This window comes from Leptopilina heterotoma, unplaced genomic scaffold, assembly GCF_015476425.1.
Source record: "Leptopilina heterotoma isolate Lh14 unplaced genomic scaffold, ASM1547642v1 Lhet_26, whole genome shotgun sequence".
NCBI classification, from domain to species: domain Eukaryota; kingdom Metazoa; phylum Arthropoda; class Insecta; order Hymenoptera; family Figitidae; genus Leptopilina; species Leptopilina heterotoma.
The window spans coordinates 4358503-4383602 of NW_025110969.1; the positions used below are offsets into that span (position 1 = coordinate 4358503).

General features: G+C 20.7%; 2 protein-coding genes across 3 annotated transcripts; one reads left to right on the forward strand and one right to left on the reverse strand.

Annotated features, from left to right (window-relative positions):
* Positions 1-2459: 2459 nt before the first annotated feature.
* LOC122503300 (ribonuclease H2 subunit B) lies at positions 2460-12933 on the reverse strand. Its single transcript, XM_043613783.1, has 5 exons — positions 12418-12933; positions 9912-10147; positions 7265-7550; positions 3819-4042; positions 2460-3659 (listed from the first exon to the last, which is right to left on the reverse strand). The coding sequence occupies exons 1-5, from the start codon at positions 12503-12505 to the stop codon at positions 3564-3566; spliced, it is 930 nt and encodes a 309-aa protein (XP_043469718.1). The 5' UTR covers positions 12506-12933; the 3' UTR covers positions 2460-3563.
* Positions 12934-13326: 393 nt separating this feature from the next.
* LOC122503388 (transmembrane protein 164) lies at positions 13327-21711 on the forward strand. Of its 2 annotated transcripts, none has more exons than XM_043613900.1 (7): positions 13327-13502; positions 13830-13946; positions 14063-14414; positions 18148-18264; positions 18890-18968; positions 19375-19475; positions 20562-21711. In XM_043613900.1, the coding sequence occupies exons 3-7, from the start codon at positions 14097-14099 to the stop codon at positions 20841-20843; spliced, it is 897 nt and encodes a 298-aa protein (XP_043469835.1). In that variant the 5' UTR covers positions 13327-13502; positions 13830-13946; positions 14063-14096; the 3' UTR covers positions 20844-21711. The 2 variants fall into 2 exon arrangements, with proteins under 2 accessions (XP_043469835.1, XP_043469834.1); XM_043613899.1 differs by having other exon boundaries at positions 14089-14414.
* The last annotated feature ends 3389 nt before the right edge of the window (positions 21712-25100 follow it).

Genomic DNA, 25100 nt, shown 5'->3' on the forward strand with positions numbered 1-25100 from the left:
GTATTTTCTTCTTTTTCTTCTTTTTAATAATTCAAGCCTATTTTTATCTCGATTTTTATTATCAAATTTGTTATTATTACTAAATATATTTAAATAACATATTTGTGTCGAAATTACATGACGTCACACTCGGTCGGTTATTAAATTGAGAGGGAAATTTAAACACTCTTATCAATTTTCTGAATTCTCATTTTCAATTATTATAACCACTAGCAAAATGTTACGCACGCTAGCGCTCCGAATTTAATGTTCAATTTTTTATTATTATTATTATGCAAATTACAAAAATTTTTTATTTTCAAAAATAAATTTTTGAACAATTTTATAATCAATATTTAAAAAATTCACTACTTATCAAGTACATAATTAATTATTATTGTTTATATTTACAAAAATTTTAATATAATTCTTTGCAAGAATTCAATTATTTTCATATAAATAATAACATTCTTCGGAAGAATTCAATTATTTTTCTAAATATACAGTAAAATTCTTTGCAAAAATTCAATTAGTTTTAATACAATTTTATGGAAAAATTCAATTATTTCTTTTTAATAATTGTAATATTTTTCTAAAAAATTCAATTATTTTCTGAAATTTCAATAAATCCTTTGAAAAAATTCAATTTTTTCTAAATTTTTAATAAAATTATTCGAAAGAATTCAATTATTTTAAAAAATTTTAATAATTCCTTTGAAACAATTCAATTATTTTTACAAAACATCAAAATTCTTTGCAAAAATTCAATTATTTTTAATACAATTTTAATAAAATTTTATGGAAAAATTCAAATATTTCTTTTTAATATTTTAATATTTTTCTTCAAAATTCAATTATTTCCTAAAATTTCAATAAATCTTTGGAAAAAATATAATTTTTTAAAAATTTTTAATAAAATTATTTGAAAGAATTCAATTATTTTAAAAAAATTTAATAATTCCTTCGAAACAATTCAATTATTTTTACAAAAAACATCATAATTCTTTGCAAAAATTTAAATATTTTTAATACAATTTTATGGAAAAATTCAATTATTTCTTTTTAATATTTTAATTTATTTTTCTAAAAAATTCAATTATTTTCTAAAATTTCAAAAAATGCTTTGAAAAATTTCAATTTTTTCTAAACTATTAATGAAATTATTCGAAAGAATTCAATTATTTTAAAATATTTCAATAATTCCTTCGAAATTATAATAAAATAAAAAAAAAATAAATAAATAATATATTTAATTTTAATTATTAACAGGCACGAGTATTTTAAAAATTTGAAAAAAATTCATTGTTTAATTCAATTATTTTTAAAATTTTCAATTAAAATTATTCAAAAAACTACATTATTTTGAAAAAATCTTAAAGAAATTCTTCAAAAGAATTTGATTATTTACGAAAACTCTAATAAAATTGTTTAAGAGAGTTTAATTTTCTATCAATAATTTCAATGAAATTTTAATAGTAGATACAATTTTTATTAACAAATCGATTATATTTAATAAATTAAAGAAATTATTTGAAAGAATTCAATTATTATGTCAAAACCTTTAATAGTGTGTATTCTTCGAAAGAATTAAATTATTTTAGAAAATTATAATAAAATTCTGAGAAAAATTTATTTATTTTCTAAAAACTTTTAAAAAATTCAAATAATTATATGTGTTTAATTTCAATTATTAAGAAACACAATTATTTTAAAAACTTGAAAGAAATTGTTCATAAAATTCCATTCCATATGAAATATTTCCATAAAATTCTCTAAAACAATTCAATTATTTTCTAAAATTTTAATAATTTCTTCGAAACATTCCAATTATTTTTATAAATAGTAAAATTCTTCGCAATAATTCAATTATTTTTGTAAATAGTAAAATCCTTTGCAGAAATTCAATTTTGTTCAAAACAATTTTAATAGAATTCCTAGAAAGAATTTAATAATTATTTTCAAATATTTACATAAAATTCATTTATTTCCTAAAATTTTAATAAATTCTTCGGACCAATTTAATTATTTTTACAAATAGTAAAATTCTTGTCAAGAATTAAATTATTTTTATACATATTAAAATTCTTCTCAGGAATTCAATTATTTTCAATATAATTTAAATAAAATTCTTCTTCATAAAATTCAATTGATTTCAAAAAGCAAAATTTTTTAAAGTTAGGAAACAAAAAAGCAAACAACTAATTTCGAAATGCGAACAAATTACCGGAATACAACGATTATTAATATAGAAGAAGAAGATAAAGATAATAATAATAATAATAAAAGATTATTTAAAAAAAATATTATATTCACATACCTAAATAATGATTTTATCCTTCAATTGTCAAATAATAAAATATTGAAGTCAACGATCACATTATTGAAATATTATAATTAGATACTATCAATAAATAATAAATAAAACATATTTTCTGATTTCTGAATAATTCATAATGAAAAATAAAGTAAAAGACTCGATGTACTTTTATGATAAGTATATTATAATACACGTACAAGTTTGACATATTTCATTGTACATTAAATACGATTGAATAATAACACATCAAACACGCTAGATCATTTTTTTCATTCTCATTTACACTATGTGTCTGTATTTTTTTGTGTTCTGTTTTAATGAAAATGAAATCGGTTTTTGCTTACCATTAAAAGTAATTTCCTAATTTCTAAATAACAAATAATTAAAAATTTTTCTTTTTTGTAAAAAATAAAATATGTCAGTTATTTATGTACTATGTATGTACAAAATTTTAAACGAAGTAATAAATTAAAAAACTACTTAACATAAATTACTACCTTTTTTTTCTTCGATGGGTGACAAAAAAAAATTTTGTTTTAATACTCAATTAGACTAAACGATTTTTCAAGGGAACAATACCTATAGAATTTATAAGTATTTTGTCATTTGTGCAAAAACAAATTTTACATATAATGAAAAAAATGATATTTTATTGTAATAAATATGATGTTTAAAAACAATAAAAATGCGAATAAGAGAATTTTGTGCAATGGCCAGAATCTTCACTACAACTATTTTATAAAATACGTTTATCGATTTTGTTCTAAGATATAATTGCAATATAACAGGAATTTTTTTTTCGTTAATAACAGTTACTGTAATTTTAATTTAATTTCTTTTAAAAATCATTATCTAGTGAAACAAATAGATATATATGCAACAATTGATTTTTATGTGAAAGTAATAATTTTTTAAAAATTACAATTACTTTGGATAATATTGGACGTCAACTGAATGAAATTAGTAATGAAGAGAAAAAGGATTCTCCCAAAAAGCAAAGAAGGAAAATAAAAGAGATGACTGTCAGAGATGATTAAAAACTGTGTACCTAGATTGTTAATATCTTACTACAATTTCTTTTTTATCCTCTTTATAATTTGTTTTAAATTGCGAGGTTATATTTTGGGATCTCTTAAAAGTATAATGTTTAAGTTTTGAAATTTAAATAACAACATTCATAGAAACATAGATGCATCGCCCACTATTTTTTTTAGTGCGTCTAAACTGAAATTTTTGAGCATTTACAAACATTTTCAGTTTATCGTGCTCATTTTTTCTTGAAAAAACTTGTAATACTTTTAGAACCCGCTGCCGCTTTCTGTCGTGCCAATTCTTTTTTCGATGGCGGCGGAGTCTTCAGAGGCTGCAAACAAAATAATAAATACATCAATAAGGAGATTTTTTCATCGATAAATAATTTTTAATAAAAAAAAATTCTTTTTACTCAACTTTCTCATTATTACGATTAAAAGTTTAAGTAATTAACATAATTATATTTAAATGAAAATGAAAATAATTTTACTTTTTCGGGCTTTGTCAAATCAAGCGCTGCTCCATTTCGTGGAAGGCTTTCAGATTCTTGTGTATCTTTTTTGTGTCGTTTCTCCTCAACTGGATCTTTTGGACTCGCCAACTTTCGCTTCTTTTGCTCCACATCGTCTGGCAAATTGAGATGCTGCGCTAATTTTTTAGAGAGATCCTCAGCAAGATATTCCGATACAATACCGTGTGCGTATTTCAAGTATTCTTCAAATGAAAATAAAATAATTAGTTCTATTATTTAATTCATAATTTAAATAATATTTTCTTTAATTCACTACTTTTCTTTTGCTCGTTTACAATTCTAAAATCAATAAATTGATTAAACTCAAGCATAAAGTTTTTGTCTCTATAAATAACACTTTCCGGCACGGATATTTTGCCTCTTGAATAATTCTAGTCACTTTCGTTAGATTTTGTCACACTAATTACGAATCTGAAAAGAAAAATGCTCTATCGCGTCAAGAATTTGAAAAATGTTTAAAAATAATATCATCTTTGATTATGAATAAAAAAAATGGAAGGGCTAAAATCTTGTTCTTCAAATAAAAGTTTAAATCATCAACAAATTTTTAAAAAAGAATTTGAAGGCATTACCATAAAGCAATTAAACATATTTTTTTTTATTTTTTTACTTTTATTTTTATTTTATTTACTTATTTGTCTAAGATTTGATTACGACCTCATAATTTGTAATATATTTGTGTACTATACATATGTATCGATTGAAACTAAGATGTTGCTTTTAAAATTTTGTTAATAGTATCTATTTTCAAAATATTTATTTTTACGAGTATATAAGATTAATAAAAATAGTTAATAACAAAGTAAATAAATAAGTAATCTGAAAAACATATAAAAAGTTTTTAAATTTAATTCAGGGCTCGAACCAGCGACATTAAAATTATTCGTAAATTCTTCAATTAAATACCTATATATTAGAAAATAAAAACTTAAAATAATATTTAAAAAATTCGATTAAACTTTTGCAAAAAAATTAATTTCAAAATTCAATTATTTCTAAAAATTAGACAATTCTACTAGAATTCAATTATTTAAATACAAAAATAAATAATTTATTGGATAATTGAATGTTTCTTAAAATTCAATTTTCATAAAGAATTTTATCAACAAATTTTATAAATTAAACTTTCTCAAAAAAAATTAATCCCACAGAATTGTTAGTTAAAAATAAAAAAATTCAGATTTTCATAGATTTTAATTTAAAACATTTTCAAACATTTACGCAACAATGCCTTTAATATTGAAGTATAATTTAAAATTTTAACTGAAATACATTTTTAAATTAGTTTTTATTAGAAAATTCTACTAGAATTTAATTATTTAATTGAAAAAAACCATTTTTGGAATAATTGAATGTTTCTTAAAATTGAATTCTTATAAAGAATTTTATTAATAAATTTTTAAATAATTGAATTCTTTTGACGAATATTAATAAAATTTTTAAAAATAATTACACTTTTCGAGAAATTTGATTAAAATTGTATTAAAAATAATTGAACTTCTGCGATAAGTTTTATTATTTGTGAAAATAATTAAATCGCTATGAAGAAATTTATTATGTTCGAACAATATTGAATTTTTGCGGAAAATATTATATAACTCTTGAAAATAATTGAATTTCTGCAATAATTTGTAAATTTTCCAAAATTAAAATTTTCTTTCGTGTTTTTAACTAAAATTCTTCTATAAATGCATTATTTTTAATAATATTTGAAAAAGTTCTTTAAGAATTGTCAAATTCATTTGTTTACAATTCAATTTTACAAAATTTCAATTATTCGTAAATTCTTCAATATTAAATATATATATTAGAAAATAAAAACTTCAAATAATTTCAAAAAAATCGGCAATTAAACTTTTTCAAAAAAAATTAATTCCACAGAAATATTAGTTAAAAATATGAAAAATTCAAATTTTCAAAGATTTTAATTTGTAACCTTTTCAAAATTCAATTTTTTTTTAAAATTCACTCTATAATGCTTTTAATATTCAATTATTATATAAAATTTTAACTAAAATTCATATTTAAATTAAATTTTCTTAGAAAACTCTGCGAGAATTAAGTTATAAAAAAATAAATTAATAAATAATTTATTGGATAATTGGATGTTTCTGAAAATTGAATTCCAGTAAAGAATTTTATTAATAAATTTTTAAATAATTGAATTCTTTTGACGAATTTTAATAAACTAAGTAAGAATTATTACATTTTTCGAGGAATTCGATTAAAATTTTATTAAAAATAATTGAAATTCTGCAATGTGTTTTATTATTTATGAAAATAATTGAATTCCTAAAAAGAATTTTATTATTTTTGAACATAATTAAATTTCTGCGATGGATTTTATTACTCTTGAAAACTATTGAATTTTTGCAATAATTTGTAACTTATCCAAAATTAAATTATTTTAAAAATCTGTTTAACTAACATTTTTCTATAAATCTATTATTTTTAATAATTTTTTAAAAAGTTGTTTGAGAATTTTCAAACTTATTTGTTTTTAACTTAAATTCATTTTTAAAAAATTGTTATTAAGTAGAAAATTCTACTAGAATTTAATTATTTAAATGCAAAAATAAATAATTTATTGAATAATTGAATTTTTTATGACTTATTACATTTTTCGAGGAATTCGATTAAAATTTTATTGAAAATAATTGAAATTCTGCAATGAATTTTATTATTTATGAAAATAATTGAGTTCCTGAAAAGAATTTTATTATGATGAACGAAAATAATTGAATGCCTGTAAAAATTTTATTATTTTTATGAAAATAATTGAATTATTTCGAAGAAATTTATAAAAAATTTCTAAATAATTGAATTCCTGTGAAATTTTCATTAGTTTATAAAAATAATTAAATGTTTGCTTAGAGTTTTATTAAATTTTTTTTTAATAATTGAATTGTTTTGGAAAATTATATTAAAATAGTGGATATTGAATATCATTGAATTCAAGAAAATTTTTGAAAATAATTGAAATTTTGCCCAGAATTTTATTCAATTTTTTGAAAATAATTGAATTTTTGAGAAGAATTTAATTATTTCTAAAGATAATTGAAATTTTGACGAGAATTTGAAAAATTTTTTTATCATAATTGAATTTCTGCGAAGAGTTTTAAAAAAATTGTTTATGATTCAAACTTTCATTTGAACTCAAGAACAAGATTCTAGCACCTACTATTTTTTTTATTCCTAATCAAAGTTGGTAAAAAGCATGGTGTTTAAAATTTTTGAAACTAAGTTTCTAAAAACTTGATGATGTGCTATAACATTTTTTTTTGCAGACTCGTAATTAATTTTGATAAAATCTATCGAAATTGACTAGAATTATTCAAGAGGAAGAAACAAAATTATAATATGTAATTAATTATAAATATTTTTAAAAGTGTTAATAAAATTACCAGCGACAGTTCCACTCTCGTGTTTACTGCTCTTGACAAAATTTGCACTCACTGCACCCTGCGAAACGTGAATGCCCTTCTGTTTCAGAATTTCCGCTACCCTATCGACTTTTTTCTGCAACCACTCCATTGTCTTCTCTTCGTTAAATTTATAAGCTAATAACGACTCGTCACCCTTTCGGTCTGCGACCAAGGTAAGTTTCAAATTGTGACATCGCGCTAAACGAGAAGTTTCTGGATAGTCTTCGTCTCGTAAAATTTGATCTAACGGCATTACCTGCTGCGACTGAAAAAAAATTCTAATTTACAATTTATAAAATTAAAATAGTAATTTCGATTGATTCTCTTACAAATTTAAAAAAAACTATCTTCAACAATGTGAATTAAGATAATTAAGCTTAGGAAGAAAATAAATAATTTAAATATTTGTTTCTTAAAATTCTCAATACTTTCATGATAATAGAATATAAATTAATCAGGCCTCGGATCGACTATAAGACACAAAAAAAGTCGCTTTAGTCGATTAAAGATACAAAAAATGTCGTTTATTTAATTTAGTGTTGTAACAAAAATTTTATCTTGTAACTGTAATTATTGTCCATGTTTTTTTTTAAAGTTATTCATAGATATATTTTTAAAAAATTATAATTTATCATAAAGAAACTCTTAAAATTAATTTTTGAAAAATATTTTTAAATAACTAAACATTTTTTTCATTTATATATACAATTAAAAAATTTCTAAACAATTGAATTTGGGTAAAATCTTTTAAAAATAATTGAAATTTGATAAAATCTTTTTAAAACAATTAAATATTAATATTTGGTAAAATCTTTTAAAAATAATTGAAATTTGATAAAATCTTTTAAAAATAATTGAATTTTTGAAAAATATAAAAAAAATAATCAAATTCTTGCAGAATTTTAATTATAAATATGACCATAATTTCTCCGAAATTTTAATAAGTCTGAAAAATTAAATTTTAAAAAATTTTATTCACTTTGTTCGACGATAATTAACTCTTAAAAAATTATGATAAAACAATTCTAAGAATTAGATTTGAAAAATATGTAATTTTTGTGAAAATAATTGTATTTCTTAAAAGAATTTTTGGATAATTTAAAAAAAGTAATTATTTTTTTTAATGAATTTTAATTAAAAATTTTGAACATGATTTTTTTCTCCAAAATGTTGAAAATAATTCTGAAATGTTATAATTTTTTGTATATATTGGAATTTTCGGAAATATGTAATTGAAAATTCGGAAAATATTGAATGTTTTAAAAAGTTAGAAGCTTATTTTCATTATTTTTTATTTTTCAATTTATATTTTAAAGATTTTTCATTTCCATTTTTGATAATTCAATTATTTTCAAAATTTGCAATTAAAACTCTTCAAAAGTTGATTTTCAAAAATTGTAAGAAAATACTTGGAAAAAAAACTATTTTCAATTAAATTTTACAAAATTTCAATTATTCAAAAAGATTTTTATTATAGATATATTTGAATAATTTAATTATCTTAAAAAATGATTCAAAAATAGTTTCTGAAAGATTTTATAGTTATTTTTCGCATTATAAAAATCGAAATAAGTTGCATTTTTGTTTACTAAAAGTTGTGGTATTTTGTTGCAATATTTGTAAGAAAAGTCGAAGAAGTCGCGCAATGTTTGAAAATATGTAGAAAAAAGTCTCCATTTTTTTAATTTCCCTGAAAAAAAAATTTGTTTTCCTGACATTTCCCTGACTTAACTGACATGTGGCCACCCTGATTATGATAAAAGAATTCTAAGAATTATTTTTTAAAAAATATTTTAATGTAATTTTTTGAAAATAATTGAATTTCCTAAAAGAATTTTTGTATAAAAAACTAAAGTATTTTTTTTAAGAATTTTAATTAAAAATTTTCACAATGATTTTTTTTCCCAAAATGTTCAAAATAATTCTGAAAAATGTTAATGTTTGTATTACTTTTTGTACTTATGTATTTGAATTTACAGAATTATGTTTTTGAAAATATTGAAAATAATTATTGAATGTTAAAAATTTATAATAAAAAAAATTCTAAGAATTACTTTTTCAAAAAAAATTTTAGTATAATTTTTTAGAAGCTAGTTTTCATAAATTTATACTTGATGATTTTTCATTAAATTCAATTATTTTCATAAAATTTTCAATTAAATTTCTTCAAAAGTTGATTTTCAAAAATTGTAATAATAATACTTGAAAAAAATCAATTATTTTCTATTAAATTTTACAAAATTTCAATTATTACAAATCTTTTTAATTGTATATTTCGAAAATTTAATTAGAAAATTTATTCATAAATAATTTTTGAAAGATTTGTCTATATTTATTTTTTTGCATTAGAAAAATCGAAATAATTTTCAATTTATACTAAAAATGTGGTATTTTGTTGCAATATTTGGAAGAAAAGTCTAAAAAGTCGCAATTTTTGAAAATAGTTCGAAAAAAGTTGCATTTCTGGAAAATAGTCGGAAAAAGTCGAAAAAGTGATAATATCCGAGGCTGGCTGATTAATTATAAATAAAAATAAATTTTTTAAATATTTTTCTAAAAATTTATTTTAAGTAATTAGAAATATTTTGTTGTTAAAAAAATAATGTATATATTTTAGAAATCACACCTTTCTTAAGTATGGAAGAACGAGAAAGATTGGATCTATAGGTGTTGATAAATGCATTTTTCCATCTGATTTAACGTGTTCGTCTATAAACCACGATCTTTTGTTTTCATCGAAAGTTATCACTTCCTGAATTGTAGTATCGCCAGGACCAAATACAAACATTGCTGGTTGATTTGATGATGGATGTCTCAATTTAACCATATCAGGTTGCTTTCCATCCGTATTTTCCATGCCATCTGTGAAAATTCATTTATTTATTTAATTCCATTGATTAATAAAAATATAGACATTATTTCTTACTCCCAAAACCTATCAGAACCACAGTTTTCTATAAATTTCAATTTTCAATGAATTTCATTAGAAATTTGAAAGATTACTTAGGTTTTTAAAAATTTTGATAATTCAAATTCTTCTGAAATTTATTAAATTTTTTAATATATATTTAATTAATTATTAAAAATAGTGGATTTATAGACGAATTTTACTCAAAAAAAAATTTTTTAAATTGAATTTTGGAAAAATGATAAATTATTGCAAAAATTCAATTATTTTCAAAAGTAATCAAATTCTTTTTCAAAATTCAATTATTTTTTAAATTTTTAATAAAATTCTAGCCAAAATTAAATTTTTTAAAAAAATTTTTGGCAAAATTTCAATTATTTTCAAAAATTTTCCTCAATTTCATAAGAATTCTATTATTTACAAATTTTTTATAAATTTCTTCGCAATAACTTAATTATTTTTAATAAATAATAAAATTTTTTACAGGGATTGAATTATTTTCATAAATAATAAAATTCTTTTTAGGAATTCAATTATTTTCATAAATAAAACTCATCTCAGAATTTCAATTATTTTTAATACAATTATAGTCAAATTCCTCGAAAAATGTAAACTTAACAATTTTATTAAAAATCGTCTAAAGAAATTAACAATATAAAAAAGTTTTCATAAAATTCTTTATGAGAATTCAATTTTAAGAAACATTTAATTATTCAATAAATTATTAATTTTTGCATTTAAAGAATTGAATTCTCGTAGAATTTTCTAATAAAAATTGATTTCAAAATGAATTTCAGTTAAAATTTAAAATTTGAATATTTATTATTCAAATTATTCAAATATTCAAATAATATTTGAATATTAAAAGCATTAGAGCATAAATTTTAAGAAATAATTGAATTTTTAAAAGGTTTCAAATAAAATTCTTTGAAAATTTTAATTTTTCATTTACTTATAATCAACAATTCTGTACAATTAATTATTTTGAAAAAGTTTAATTGAATTCTTTTTAGAAATTATTTGAAGTGTTTATTTTTTAATACGTATTCAATTGAAGAATTTCTGACTAATTGAAATTTCGTAAAAGTAATTTGTAAACAAATGGATTTGAAAATTCTCAAAGAAATTTTTTCAAAAATTATTAAAGATAATTGATTTAAAGAAGAATTTCATTTTGAAATTCTAGAAAATAATAATTGAATTAAAAATGATGAAAATAATTTTGAAAAAATTACAGTAAAAATATTATTCCTATTTTATAAAATAATGATCTTATCACTCGCTTATCTTTAATTTCTTCATTTTTTATAATAAATATTCTTATAAATTGTTAAATTTCAAAAAGGTTTGAATTTGAAATTTTTGAAAATCTTGATTCCTGTGAAAAAATAATAATGATTAAATATTTATTTAGAAAAGAAGTTATTGATGTTTTCGAATAATTTTACAATCGTTTTTAACAAATAGAAAGTTTGTAAATATTTTTTCCAAAATAATTTTAAAATTTCTTAAACAAAATTTGATTTATATAACATTTTTTTTTACTTAAAACTTGTACTTTGTTTATGAATTATAATTGAGAAGCAGAAAATGTGAAAAAAAATTTTTCTACTTTCTAATTTTAATTTTCCAACAAGTTTTTAGTTTTTTTTTTTTTTTTTAGAAAAAAGGAAAAAATAGCTGCATTATTTCGATTTGTCAAACAATTAAGTTTTTTATATTAAAAAAAGGATAATACCTATTTTGCAGTATTTACATTTGCTAATTACCTGAAACGTTTGTTACAAAATGCTAATTTTTTTAGCAACAAAGAAATAATGAATAATAACATGAATCATATTTTTAGATTAATAAAAATATTTTTGAATTATTTGAAAAATAAAGATAATATTATTAAGATAAAAAGTAGTAAAATAAATAAAGAAAAATATTATCTATCAAAAAATATATAAAAAAAACAAAAGCATGCACAAAAGTCTAACTTCAAGAGTGAACAGAATGGACAGAATACGATTATTATAGTTAAAAAAAATAAATTAAATATACAAAATAAAGAGAAGCAAAGAAATTGCCTATTCGTAAAAAATAACAAAAACGAATATTCATTTGTTTTGATTGTTTTTTATTACGACATTTTCAATTATGTCGCATTTGGTAAATAAGACAAAAAATGATTTATTACAATTAATAATTAGAAATTGATTTAATTTCTTGTTTACATTACCTTTCATAAGAAAAACCCAAGTATTGGCTCCTGGATGAGAGTTCGCGGTCTTGACGCACTTTTTCGGAGACGCTTTAACGCGCGGCATCTTCACAAGAATATGTTTATTTTTTTTCTCAACAATAAAATTCACTTTGGCAAAAAAAGTAATTTAAGATTTTCTGCGTCTAAAAAAATATCACCACGAAAATTTTGTCTAATAAGGAACAAAATAATCAACTAGTCAGCCATTTTTTGGCAACAAGAACCGGGCGGATGTTATATATCAGGCGTCTATTTTATATGACAAAAGCAAAAAATTTTAAATAAATATCTAACCGGCATCACATTTTCCCCCGGAGACACTTGTAAAAGTTCGATAAAAATGCGTCATCAGCCAATATTGCACTTTACATAAAAATTTTTGTCAATAGAAAATAAAGAATCTTCGTTGACCGAGAATATTAATATTATTTTCTTATAAGATTTCTGAATATCGAGCTCTGGCGTAAAAGATTGTAACTAGATAATTTTTTTTTCCTTTGAAAATTGCTTCAATAAATGAAAGCGTATAGCGCAAGTCAAGATAGAAAATATTTCATATTCTTTATTATATATAGATAGATAGATAACTTGAGTCTTGATTTTAAAAATTCATCAATGAGTCAATGACTCAATAATCAAAGAATACGAATCTTTATTGTATTTTTGTTTTTTATTTATAAAAATTAGACTTTGGAAATATTATGTACTTTTTTAAATGTTTCTAAAAAGCATAATAAAAAAGTGTAAAGAAAAAATAAAGGAAATTTAAGAAATAAACAAACTTTCTTTATTAAATTTTTCGAAAACTATTAAATTCTTTTATTTTTTCCCCCTGGTTCTTGAATTTCTTTTCACACTCCTGGAAAACACAAGCGCACAAGAAAAACTAACAAGTGTCAGCTAGACGAACTACTTGGCTGTTTTAATCGAACGATTTGTGATTGTATTGAAAAAGTAAATCAAGAATTCTAGAGTTCAACAAATTTTCCGAATGACGTAGAAAAAATAAAGTTGACTTAAAAGGATTATTTTTTATGAGAAACAATTTTTTTTCGCATAAGGTAAATTTTATTTATTTTTCACTTTCTTTTTATTATAACCTATATTTTTCATGAAACTGTCAATATTATTGACAATTGTCTTCTTTTTTTCTACACGTATATATATATATATGCACATGCAAAAATGTGAGGAATTTTTTGTATTTTTATTTTATTTATTTCATTAATTCTTTTTTGTGCATATTCCATAAATTTATTTATAAATTCATTACGTAACTTTTATTATACATTTTACACAAATTTTTTTTTCTATGAAACCTGATTTATCTATGATAGTAATTTTTTATCCAATATACGGATAAGATTATACAAGAAACATTATTCCAGAGTGCAGATTATTGGTGTCGCATTAAAATAATAAACATTGATTCTATTTCATTAGAAACATCGTTTTATAAAATAATTGTCGGAGAATATTTTTTATACAAAAAAAAGCACAGTGAAGTAAGTATTAATTTATTATTTATTGAAAAATAATTTTAAATTTGAGTTTAATGTAAATATAAAATGTGAAAGAAATGTTTGATTGTTTAATTAGAATTGATTTTTTGGAAATATAGTGCAGTATTTAAAAAGTAAAACAAAGTTGCAGATATGTTCCAATGGACATACGAAGGTGTAAACAGTTCAATACCACGCAATCAAGGGCCAGAATGCGCTTATTATTTAAGTACGAAACGAAAAATAATTGAAACATTTTTTGTATCGTTATTTATATTATTTTGCCTATCGTGGGGCTTGAAACGAATGAAATTGCCAAAACGTGTACCTTATGTTAATCAAGATAGAACTGGTAAACATGTTTTATTGGTTTTAATGTCCCTTGTATTGGGAATGGAAATAGGATTTAAATTGACTAGTCGAACATTTATTTATTTTATGAATCCTTGTCATATGCACACATTAGTTCAGGTAAGAGAAACATTTACTTCTTTCTTTTAAATTCTAATTTTTTTTTGTATTTTCTTTTTACATATATTACAGACTTCGCACTCGATAATTAATTTAAAAAAAAGTAGCAAAAAGTAGAATTCAAACTAAACAAAGTAGTAAAAAAAGTAACTATCGAAAAATTAAACTTGACAAAAAAAAACTCGTTTTAGACACTTCACAAAACTGATAAAAATTCCATTCTATATTTTGTTTTCCTGACTTTTTCCTAATTTTCATCAAAAATATTTACTTTTTTCTTATCCTGTCAATAAATTGAATTCCTGCAACGAATTCTATTATTCATGAAAGAATTTAAATACATATTTATATAATTTAATTCTGGCGAAGAATTTTATAAAAATTTTGAAATAATTCATATCTTTCGAATAAATTTAAGCAAATTCTAATTTAAATAATTGAATTCCTATAAAAAATTTTTATTATTCATGAAAAGAATTGAATTCTTACAAAAGATTTTTACAACAAATTTTTTAAATAATTGCATTCTGTTTGAAAATTTTATAAAAATAGTAAATATTTAAAATCATTGAATTGCGAAAAGTTTTTAAAAATAATTAAATTTTACAAAGAATTCTATTAAAAATTTGACAATAATTGAATGTCTATGATGGATTTTATTAAAATTTTTTAATAATTGAATTAAATAATTGAATAAAATAATAATTGAATAATAATAATAATTGAACTAGGTCCGTAAATTCCCTAAAGGCCCGTAAATTTGTCCGTAAAAGTCAGTTTTTTTGCAAAAAGGTACGTAAAGTCCGTAATTTGATTGAGAAAAGACGAAAAGTTCGTAAATTGTACGATATAATATGGAGAATTTTAGAGAAATTACAAATAATTGCAGAAATTCAATTATTTTCAAAAGTAATAAAATTCTTCACAGAAATTCAATTAGGTACAAAATTTTTTTTAAATTCTCGTAAAAATTTCAATTAGGTACCATTAGAAATAATTAAATTCTTTATAAAAATTCGATTTTTTTCTAAAATTTTAATAAAATTCTTTGTAAAATTTCAATTATTTTCAAAAATTCAATGATTTTCAATATCTACTATTGTATTAAAAATTTTCCAAAAGAATTCAATTTAAAAAAAAAAATTAATAAAATTCTTCGCAAACATTTAATTATTTTCATAAAATAATAAAAATTTCACAGGAATTAAATTATTTACATATTTTTTTATAAATTTCTTCGCAATTATTAAATTATTTTCAAAAAAACAGCTGCCAAGTTGTAAATTTTTATAATTTTGGTGTTCATTTCATGAACACTTTGCTTCCTCATACATAGAAATAATAATAATTGAAATATAAGAATTAATTTTTATAAAAGAGTTAAGAATCATTAAATCTTGAACCAAAAAATATGTTTTTATATATTCTATAAGATAGTTATAATAGTTTAATAATTACACATAAGTTAATAAACAAGAATGTTGAAAAAATGATATTTTCCAAAATTTTTTTTATCTTTCAAATACCAATAATTTGATAATTTCTGACCGAATCAGGTTCAAGAATATGTTAATCGAAGCGTTTTTTAATGCTCTACAAGTTGGTAATGATACTTTTAAAGTTACTTTTATATTTTTCAACAAAATTTTCAAAAAAGTGTTATTTTCGAAAAATTTAGATTTTTAAAACTTTAATATCTCTGGCTAATATAGACGAAAAATGTTCAATGAAGGCTTAAAAGATGCGTCTGAAAAAACTGTACAAAACTAAAGGAAAACATTTATTGGTGTCCTAACGTTTTTTTTTAAGTTATGGCCAAAAAACGTTTTTTTACAAAATGAAAAATGCCAAAAAAATATAGTTAAACTTTATGAATCGGGCTGAAAATACTCTCATTTTATGTCCCCCGGGGAGACCTACAATTAAAAAAAAAATTAAGGCCTTTAGCTGTTTCTCGTTCTGAGATATTGAGGCAAATGTAATGTTAGTACACACACACACACACCGGGACAATTTTTTAAAATCCGCTTTTTGGACTTCTGAGATCAAATTACATAAAAATGTTATTTTATTTATTTATAACATTTATACAGCCAATACCCATTCGTGCATAAAGTACTAAAAAAATTAGGTATAATGAAAAAAAGTTTATAAATATGTCAAAAAATCACAATCGAAAATTTTGCTAATACAACCCTTCCTCTATGAGGAAGCAATAGTAAAATTTTTACAGGAATTCAATTATTTTCGTAAATTTTAACTAACAATTCTGGAAAAGTTACAAATTATTGGGGACCATTCAAGTATTACGTAAGCATTTAAGGGGGAGGGGGGGTCTAGCTATTGCTTATTTCCATTAGAAAAAATGGCGCTAATGCATATAAAAAATCTTACATGGGGGAGGGGGGGGGTCTAAAAACCTGAAAAATATGCTTACGTAATACTTGAATGGCCCCTTGCAGAAATTCAATTATTTTCAAGAGTAATAACATTCTTCGCAAAAATTAAATATTTTTCGAAAATAATAAATTCCTTCTTAGGGATTCAATTATTTACACAAATAATAAAACTCATCGCAGAATTTCAATTATTTTTAATACAATTTTAATCAAATTTCTTAAAAAGTGTAATTCTTATTAAAAATTTCACTAAAATTCGTCTAAAGAATTCAATTATTTAAGAATCTGTTGATAAAATTCTTTATGAAAATTGAATTTTAAGAAACATTCAATTATTCAATAAATTATTAATTTTTGTATTTAAATAATTGAATTCTAGTAAAATTTTCTAGTAAAAATTGATTTAAAAATGAATTTCAGTTAAAATTTTAGATAATAATTGAATATTAAGAGCAATATTATTACTTGGTCATCTTTAATTATAAAACATAAAAAATTTAATTTATAGTTTTAAGTAAAATGTTCTCTTATTTGACTCGGACTAATTATATTTTTGTCAGTAATTGGTCCGTAAAGTCCGTATTTTTAAATACTTTTACTGGTTCGAGCCCTGGAATTTTTTTAAATAATTGGATTTCCAAGAAGAAATTTATTACTTTTAAAAATAATTAAATTCTTGTGATGAATATTGTTATTTATGAAAATAATTGAATTTTGCAAAGATTTTTATTAAAATGCCCAAAATAATTGAATTTTCGGGAATAATTTTGTTATTTATCAAAATAATTGAATTCTTGGGAAGAATTTTATTAAAATCTAATTTTGTATAAAAATTTTGTTAAATAATTGATTTTTTCGAAATTTTTTTGAAAATGCTATTCTAAATTAATTGAATTCCTGTGGAAATTTTATTATTTATGAAAATAATGGAATTTTGGATAAATTTTATATTTTTTTAAAAAATTGAATTCTTTTGCGAAATTTTATGAAAATACTAGATATATGGAAAATAATTGAATTTCGAATATTTTTTGAAGATAATTGAATCGTTTTAAAGAATTTAATTATAAATTTTGAGAATACATAGTTTTTTGATTTCCAGTATTAGCGAATTTAAAGTAGTGGAAAAAAGTAGTAAATAGTAGGTTTTATTTGGTAGATGAGTGCGAAGCCTGATATTACTGTTTATTTTTTATAAATTTATATTTAATATTTTCTTTCCGAGACGAAAAAGAGTTTTACTTAATAAAAATAAATTAAATTATATGTGAGAAATAAAATTATATATATTTTTAATATTATTACTTAAATTATGTTAGAAATAATTTTTACAGATATATTTATTAGCAGCACCACCAAGTCCAATGGTAACAGCTGTATTTAGGGTACAAATTTATTATCTCAATGGACCGTTATTAGCTTTCTTATTCCCAGAGACTGATTCCCGATATGTGAGTTTTTAAAAATTTATTATTATTACTACAGGCCTCGGATATTACATCTTTTTCGACTTTTTTTAAAGAATGCGACTTTCGACAAATCTTTCAAAAATTTTTGAATAATTTTTTAAGATAATTCAATTTTTAAAATATACCTATAACTAAAAGAATTTTTGAATAATTGAAATTTTGTAAAATTTAATTGAAAGAAAATAATTGAATACATATACAAAAAATAATATTAAAATTTTTTAGAATTATTTTTAACATTTTAGAGAAAACAATCATGTTTAAAATTTCTAATTACAATTTTCCAAAAAATGTAATCAAATAGACGACTTTTTCGACTCTTGTATTTTTAATCGGTTAAGAATCGGCGAAATTTATTAATTATTAATATTATTATTATTATTATTATTATTATTATTATTATTTATTTATTTATTATTATTATTTATTATTTATTAATTTATTTATTTATTATTTTTTATTTTTTACGCCTTAAAGTCGAATCGAGGCCTGTAACTATTATTATTTAAATTAATGATGTGTTTGACTCTTTTCTGTTAATATTATTATTGTAAAAATAATAATAGTAATTTTAAATACTTATTTTCTTAACAATCTTTTCTTTCAGATATTTGCTGATAAAGCGTGTTATTACATCCAACATGGATTAATGATTGTGATTCCTTATTATTTATTAAGGCTAGGAGGTAAATTTAATAATCAAAATTAAATAATTATTCAATTCACAAACATTTTTATTTTATTATTAAATTTAATTAAACTAAAAATTAATATATTTAAAAATTTTAAATATGAAACTAAAAAATTATAAAATATATTAACAAAGTTTAAATTCAAATATAATTTTGTTCAAATTTTAAATTAACTAATTATATATATTTAACATTTTTAAATATAAAGTAAAAAATTATAAAATAAATCACAAACATTAAAATATAATTTAATTGTTTGAATATAGCAAGAAGTTAAACATATATAAGTATATAATTATAATGAACTAAATTCATTTTAGTAGAAAGTAATGTAATAAAAATATTTTTAATTTTACTAGGTACATACAGTTTTCTAATTTTATTTCGATTTTAATTTTAGGAGTTTATAATGTTGAATCTCTCACTGACATGAGTTGGCCAATATTTAGTTATGGTCTGAATCTCGTTTATCACTTTTGGATTTTACAACCAGCTGCTCTGGTAATGTTTACTTATTTTGTTAATATTGTTATTAATATTTATTTAAAACTCGCAGAAGGAAAGCTTTTCTTTTATAAATGAATTTAATTATATAAATATTAAATTTATATTAATAATCGTTGTGTTCCGGTAATCTTTTCGCAGAAAAAAATTAAATTTCTGCGAAGGATTTTATTACTTTTGAAAACAATTGAATTTTTGCAATAATTTGTAACTTTTTCGAAATTAAATTTTTTTAAAAAATGTTTTTAACTAAAATTTTTCTATAAATCCATTATTTTTAATAATTTTTTAAAAAGTTTTTTGAGAATTTTCAAATTCATTTGTTTTTAACTTAAATTCATTTTTAAATAAATTTTTATTAAGTAGAAAATTCTACTAGAATACAATTATTTAAATATAAAAATAAATAATTTATTGAATAATTGAATTTTTTATCAATTATTATTACATTTTTCGAGGAATTCGATTAAAATTTTATTAAAAATAATTGAAATTCTCCAATGAGTTTTATTATTTATGAAAATAATTGAGTTTCCAAAAAAGATTTTATTATGTACAAAAATAATAGAATGCCTGTAAAAATTTTATTATTTATAAAAATAATTCAATTATTGCGAAGAAATTTATAAAAAATTTCTAAATTGAATTCCTGTGAAATTTTCATTAGTTTATGAAAATAATTAAATGTTTGCGTAGAATTTTATTAAATTTTTTTTAAATAATTGAATTCTTTTGGAAAATTTTATTAAAATAGTAGATATTAAAAATCATTGAATTGAGGAAAACTTTGAAAATAATTGAATTTTTACAAAGAATTTTATTGAAATTTTTGAAAATAATTAAATTGTGGAGAAGAATTTTATTATTTATAAAGATAATTGAAAATTTGATGAGAATTTTTTAACATTTTTTATCATAATTGCATTTTTGCGAAGAATTTTATTACTTTTGAAAATAATTGAATTTTTGCAATCATTTGTAATTTCTCTAAAATTCTCCAAATAATATCGTAAAATTTACGAATTTTTCGTCCTTTTTCAATGAAATTTTAATGTGAATTAATAATAAAAATGTTTCTTTCAGCCAGTGCAAGTAAATTTAAATCACATGCTGTGTCCCGCAGTCTTGGATCCATTTGAAGGGCAATATTATCGTCTCTGGGCGACAACACATCAAGCCCTATTGTGCCCTGTTCTTGGGAAGGTATTTTGCCTGCTAGCAAACTTTTTTCTAACCAAATTCCCAGTGACAAAAGTGAAACCATCACTCGATTACCCAATATCACGAAAAGAAGACGATTCTACGAAAAGTGAATCTCAATTATTAAGTGATGGCGACATTAATGGACGCACTCATAATGATTAATTTTTCAAACTCACAAATGGAATTTATCTACATATATGAAAAAATTAACTCATCAATATTTATCAATTTTCAATCTTCTGTGATTTTTAAAATCTTTAATCACGTATAGAATTCGCTAGTTCATTGCGATTAAAAAAAAAATATTTTTTTAAATATATCTTAGACTTGTGGAAGAAAGAGTGAATATCTCTTTACTTTCTACAGCATTTACAGAAAAAAATCTATGTTTTATTTGTTTCGTTTAATATTTTAGCTAGTCAACATTGTTATGTAAATAATTGAAAATTGATGTAAAAAAACAAAAAGCCAGTATACACAAAGAACCTTTTTTAAAATGAATTATAAAAATCTTATAGATTCTAAGATTAAAAATTTAGATAAATGCAATTAATATTTAACAAAAATATCATCTTTCCGAGAAATTAATTTTCTGGAAACAGAACAAAATGTACCTTGAAAAGCATTATTTTTTCAAAGTAAACTCCTAGTTATATATAATACGTGTATAAAAAAAAGCCCATAAATGGATTATTTTCTCGTCAGAAAAATTTATAAATATTTAGAGCAAAAAATTTCAGGGAACAACGATAAGTGATGTTTAGTATAATTCTAATAATTGCATATTCTATGTTTGTTAGTAAAAGAAAAAAAATTATTTTACATTGCAATTTTTTTTTATTATTATTAATTTTCTCCACATTTATATTGATTTATCTTGCCAATTTCTAACTTAAGAGTTAGTAATATAAAGTAATCTTCCATACAAGAAAAAAAGTGTCAAGAGTAATCAATTTGTGGTAATATTTCACACTCGCTCTCTCTGTCTCTCTTACTATCTCTCTCTTTATGTATACGTATTATATTTATATATATACAGCGTTTATATATATAATTAATATACATATAATGTCATGCATTATGTATTTATCTTTTGGTGTTTTTTTCTTTATAAAAATTCTGTTTTTTATTTGTTTCGACAAAAAACACATTTATGTGATATTATTTCGCTTATTGAAATTATTATGAATTCTCAGATTTTAATCGACAAAAAAAATGTATTTTAGTTTTTAAGTATTTATTATATATAAATTATATATATACGTATATGTATATTACACCGTGAAATTATTTTAACTGTTTCGAATTGTTATTAATCGTAATCATTAAATCATATAATGGTAGAACGAATAAAAGGGAAAATAAATACGAAGTATTAAAAAAAATTCCATTTTTTCACACCTTTAAATTTTCGTTTTTTCATTTAATAAAAGCAATGAACTAAACTAAATTTTTAATCAATGTGAGCAATTGTGCTTTTCAAAAAATAAAAAAAAAATTTTTTTTTTTTGAAAAATTTTTAATAATTATAATGAAAATTTTTTTTTTTGAAAAATTTTTAATAATTATAATGAAATTTTTTTTTTCTAAAAAATTTATTTAAAAAGTACTATTTATACTGAGAAATTAAAAAGAAAAATTTTGAAAAAATATTGAAAACAACCGGAAAATTTTTTCAAAATTTTCAAAATCGTCTTCACTTTATCATACCTTATCCTTATATAGCTACAAGGAAAAAAAGTTTCAAAAAAACTGCTAACAAAGTCGAAAAATCGTCGATCATTTGACATGGAATTGTTCATGTATTAAAAATCATTGAATTCTTGAAACGAATTTTATCAAAAAATTTGAGAATAATTGAATTTTTCTTCGCAGAATTTTATTATTTATGAAAATAATTGAATTCTCGCGAAAAATTTTATTAAAATTTTAAAAAATCCTAATTAAATTCTTTTGAAGAATTTCTTTGATTTTTTTAAAAATAATAGAGTTTCTTTAATAATTTTAATTGAAAATTTTGAAAGTACTTCATTGAATTTTATAAACTATTTCTTTAAAGTTTTTAAAATAATCGAGATTCTTAATAATTGAAATTAAATATTTAATTATTGAATTTTATTAAAATTTTTAGAAAATAATTAAATTCTTCTTAGACTTTTATAACAATTTCTTAAAATAATTTAATTCATTCAAGGAATTTTATTAAAAGATAGAAAAATTCTTTCCAAGTTTAGATTCTATTAAAGGTTTTGACAATAATTGAATTCTTTCAAAAAATTTCTTTAATTCATTGATTATAATCGATTTTCTTAATAATTGTAATTAATAATTTTACTGTTAAAATTTTATTAAAATGATTTATAGAAAATTCAACTTTTTTAAATAATGTTATTAGACTTTTTGTAAATAATTAAATCCTTTTGATGAATTTCTTTGTGTTTTTTTTTAAATAATGTAGTTTTTTGAATAATTTTAATTGAAAATTTTTGAAAATATTTGAATTAATAAAGAATTTTTTTTAACTTTTTAAATTAATCGTTTTTGATAATTATAATGAATAATTTGATTTTTGAAGTTTATTAAAATTGTTTTGAAAATAATTGAATTTTTTCAAAGATTTTACTATTTTAAGAATCGGACAAGTGCGAGTTTCACTCGCATTAAGATCGAGGGTTCCGTACACCAAAATAAAACTCATTGTTTATAAAAAAATTATTTCAAAAATTCTTACAAAATTTGAAAAAAATAAAAAAAAAAAATAGTAATATATTTTTTTAAATTTCGAATAAATATTTTTATTATTTTATTTTATTAATAAATCTTTTTATTTTTTCTTTTATAGTACTTATCTTCGCCAATCACATTCTCTTTATTTTTTCTATAATTTGCACTTGAAAAAGAATATACAAGCTGAATCTTAACTCACCAGGTTTAAATTTATAAAAGTTAAAGTAGGGACAGTGTAATTTTTTCGAAAAATTCAAATTCTTGCCCTTCAATTTCGCAAATAACTCCGCCAATCAGGTTCGCTATATTTTTCCTGTAATCTGCACTTAAAACTGAAGATCCCTGCCGAATTTCAACTCACCAGGTTGAGATTTGTAAAAGTTAAGGGGGGGGGACAGGGTCATTTTTTGCAATTTTTTCAAAAAAATTCAATTTCTTTCCCTCCTAGTTCCCAAATATCTTCACCAATCAGGTTCGTTATATTTTTCCTGCAATCTGCACTTAAAACTGAAGATCCCTACCGAATTTCAGCTCATAAGGTTGAGATTTGTAAAAGTTAAGGGGGGGGGGGGCAGGGTCATTTTTTGCAACTTTTTCGATAAAATTGAATTTATTTTCCTCCTAGTTCGCAAATATGTTTGTCAATCGGGTTCGCTATATTTTTCCTGTAATCTGCACTTAAAACTGAAGATCCCTACCGAATTTCAGCTCACTAGGTTGAGATTTGTAGAAGTTAAGGGGGGGGGGGACAGCCCATTTTGCGTGGCTGGGACGGACACACGAGTGATTTCATAAGGGTTCCGTCAGTACACCTATGGTGTACGGAACCCTAAAAATAATTGAATTGTTTCGAAGGATTTATTATAATTTTGATGAAAATAATTGATTTTTTGCAAAAAATTTTATTATTTTTAAAAATAACTGAATTCTTCCGAAGAATGTTATTATTTATGGAAATAATTGAATTCTTCTGAAGAATTATATTAAAATTTTTGAAAATATAAAAATAATAATAATGTAATTTGCATAATAATAATAAATTGAATAGGACGTTGCATGTGCTAGCTTAACTTATATTTATTTCAAAATTTGAATTATTGAAATTTTTTAAGTAATAATTATTTAATAATTGCATTTTTTAAATTGTTGATTTTTATATTTTTTGTTATTCTTGTTTTCGTAAAATTAGTAATTTTAAGAAAAATGTGAAGGATTTAAAAGGAAAAATTCTATTTTATGAAACAAGCTTTATTTTTTTTTTTAGAAATATCACTATGTACATATTGTTCTGTACAAAAGTTTTAGAAAAATTAAATTGATAAAATCTACATGCGAGGAATAGAATTATTACCCGAAGAACGTATTTACATTAAAACGTACATTAATGTTTTGAAAATTGTCGACATATTAATTTTTTTTAATAAGTAATATCTCATTTAAAAAAATATTGTAATATACAATTATTAATGAATAAATGAAGATTATACTTTGATGTGGTTTGACACAAAAAAATAATCTTAAAAAGATCATAAGGAAGAACTTAATTTTAAATAATGAAAAACCAGGAGGTAAAATCTCATTGCTTTGAAATTAATCTTATTACACATAATAACCATGTTGAAGTCCACAACGTTGATCAACGAAAAAAAATTTTAAACTCAGTAAATTAATTAAAAATGACGCTGCAATATT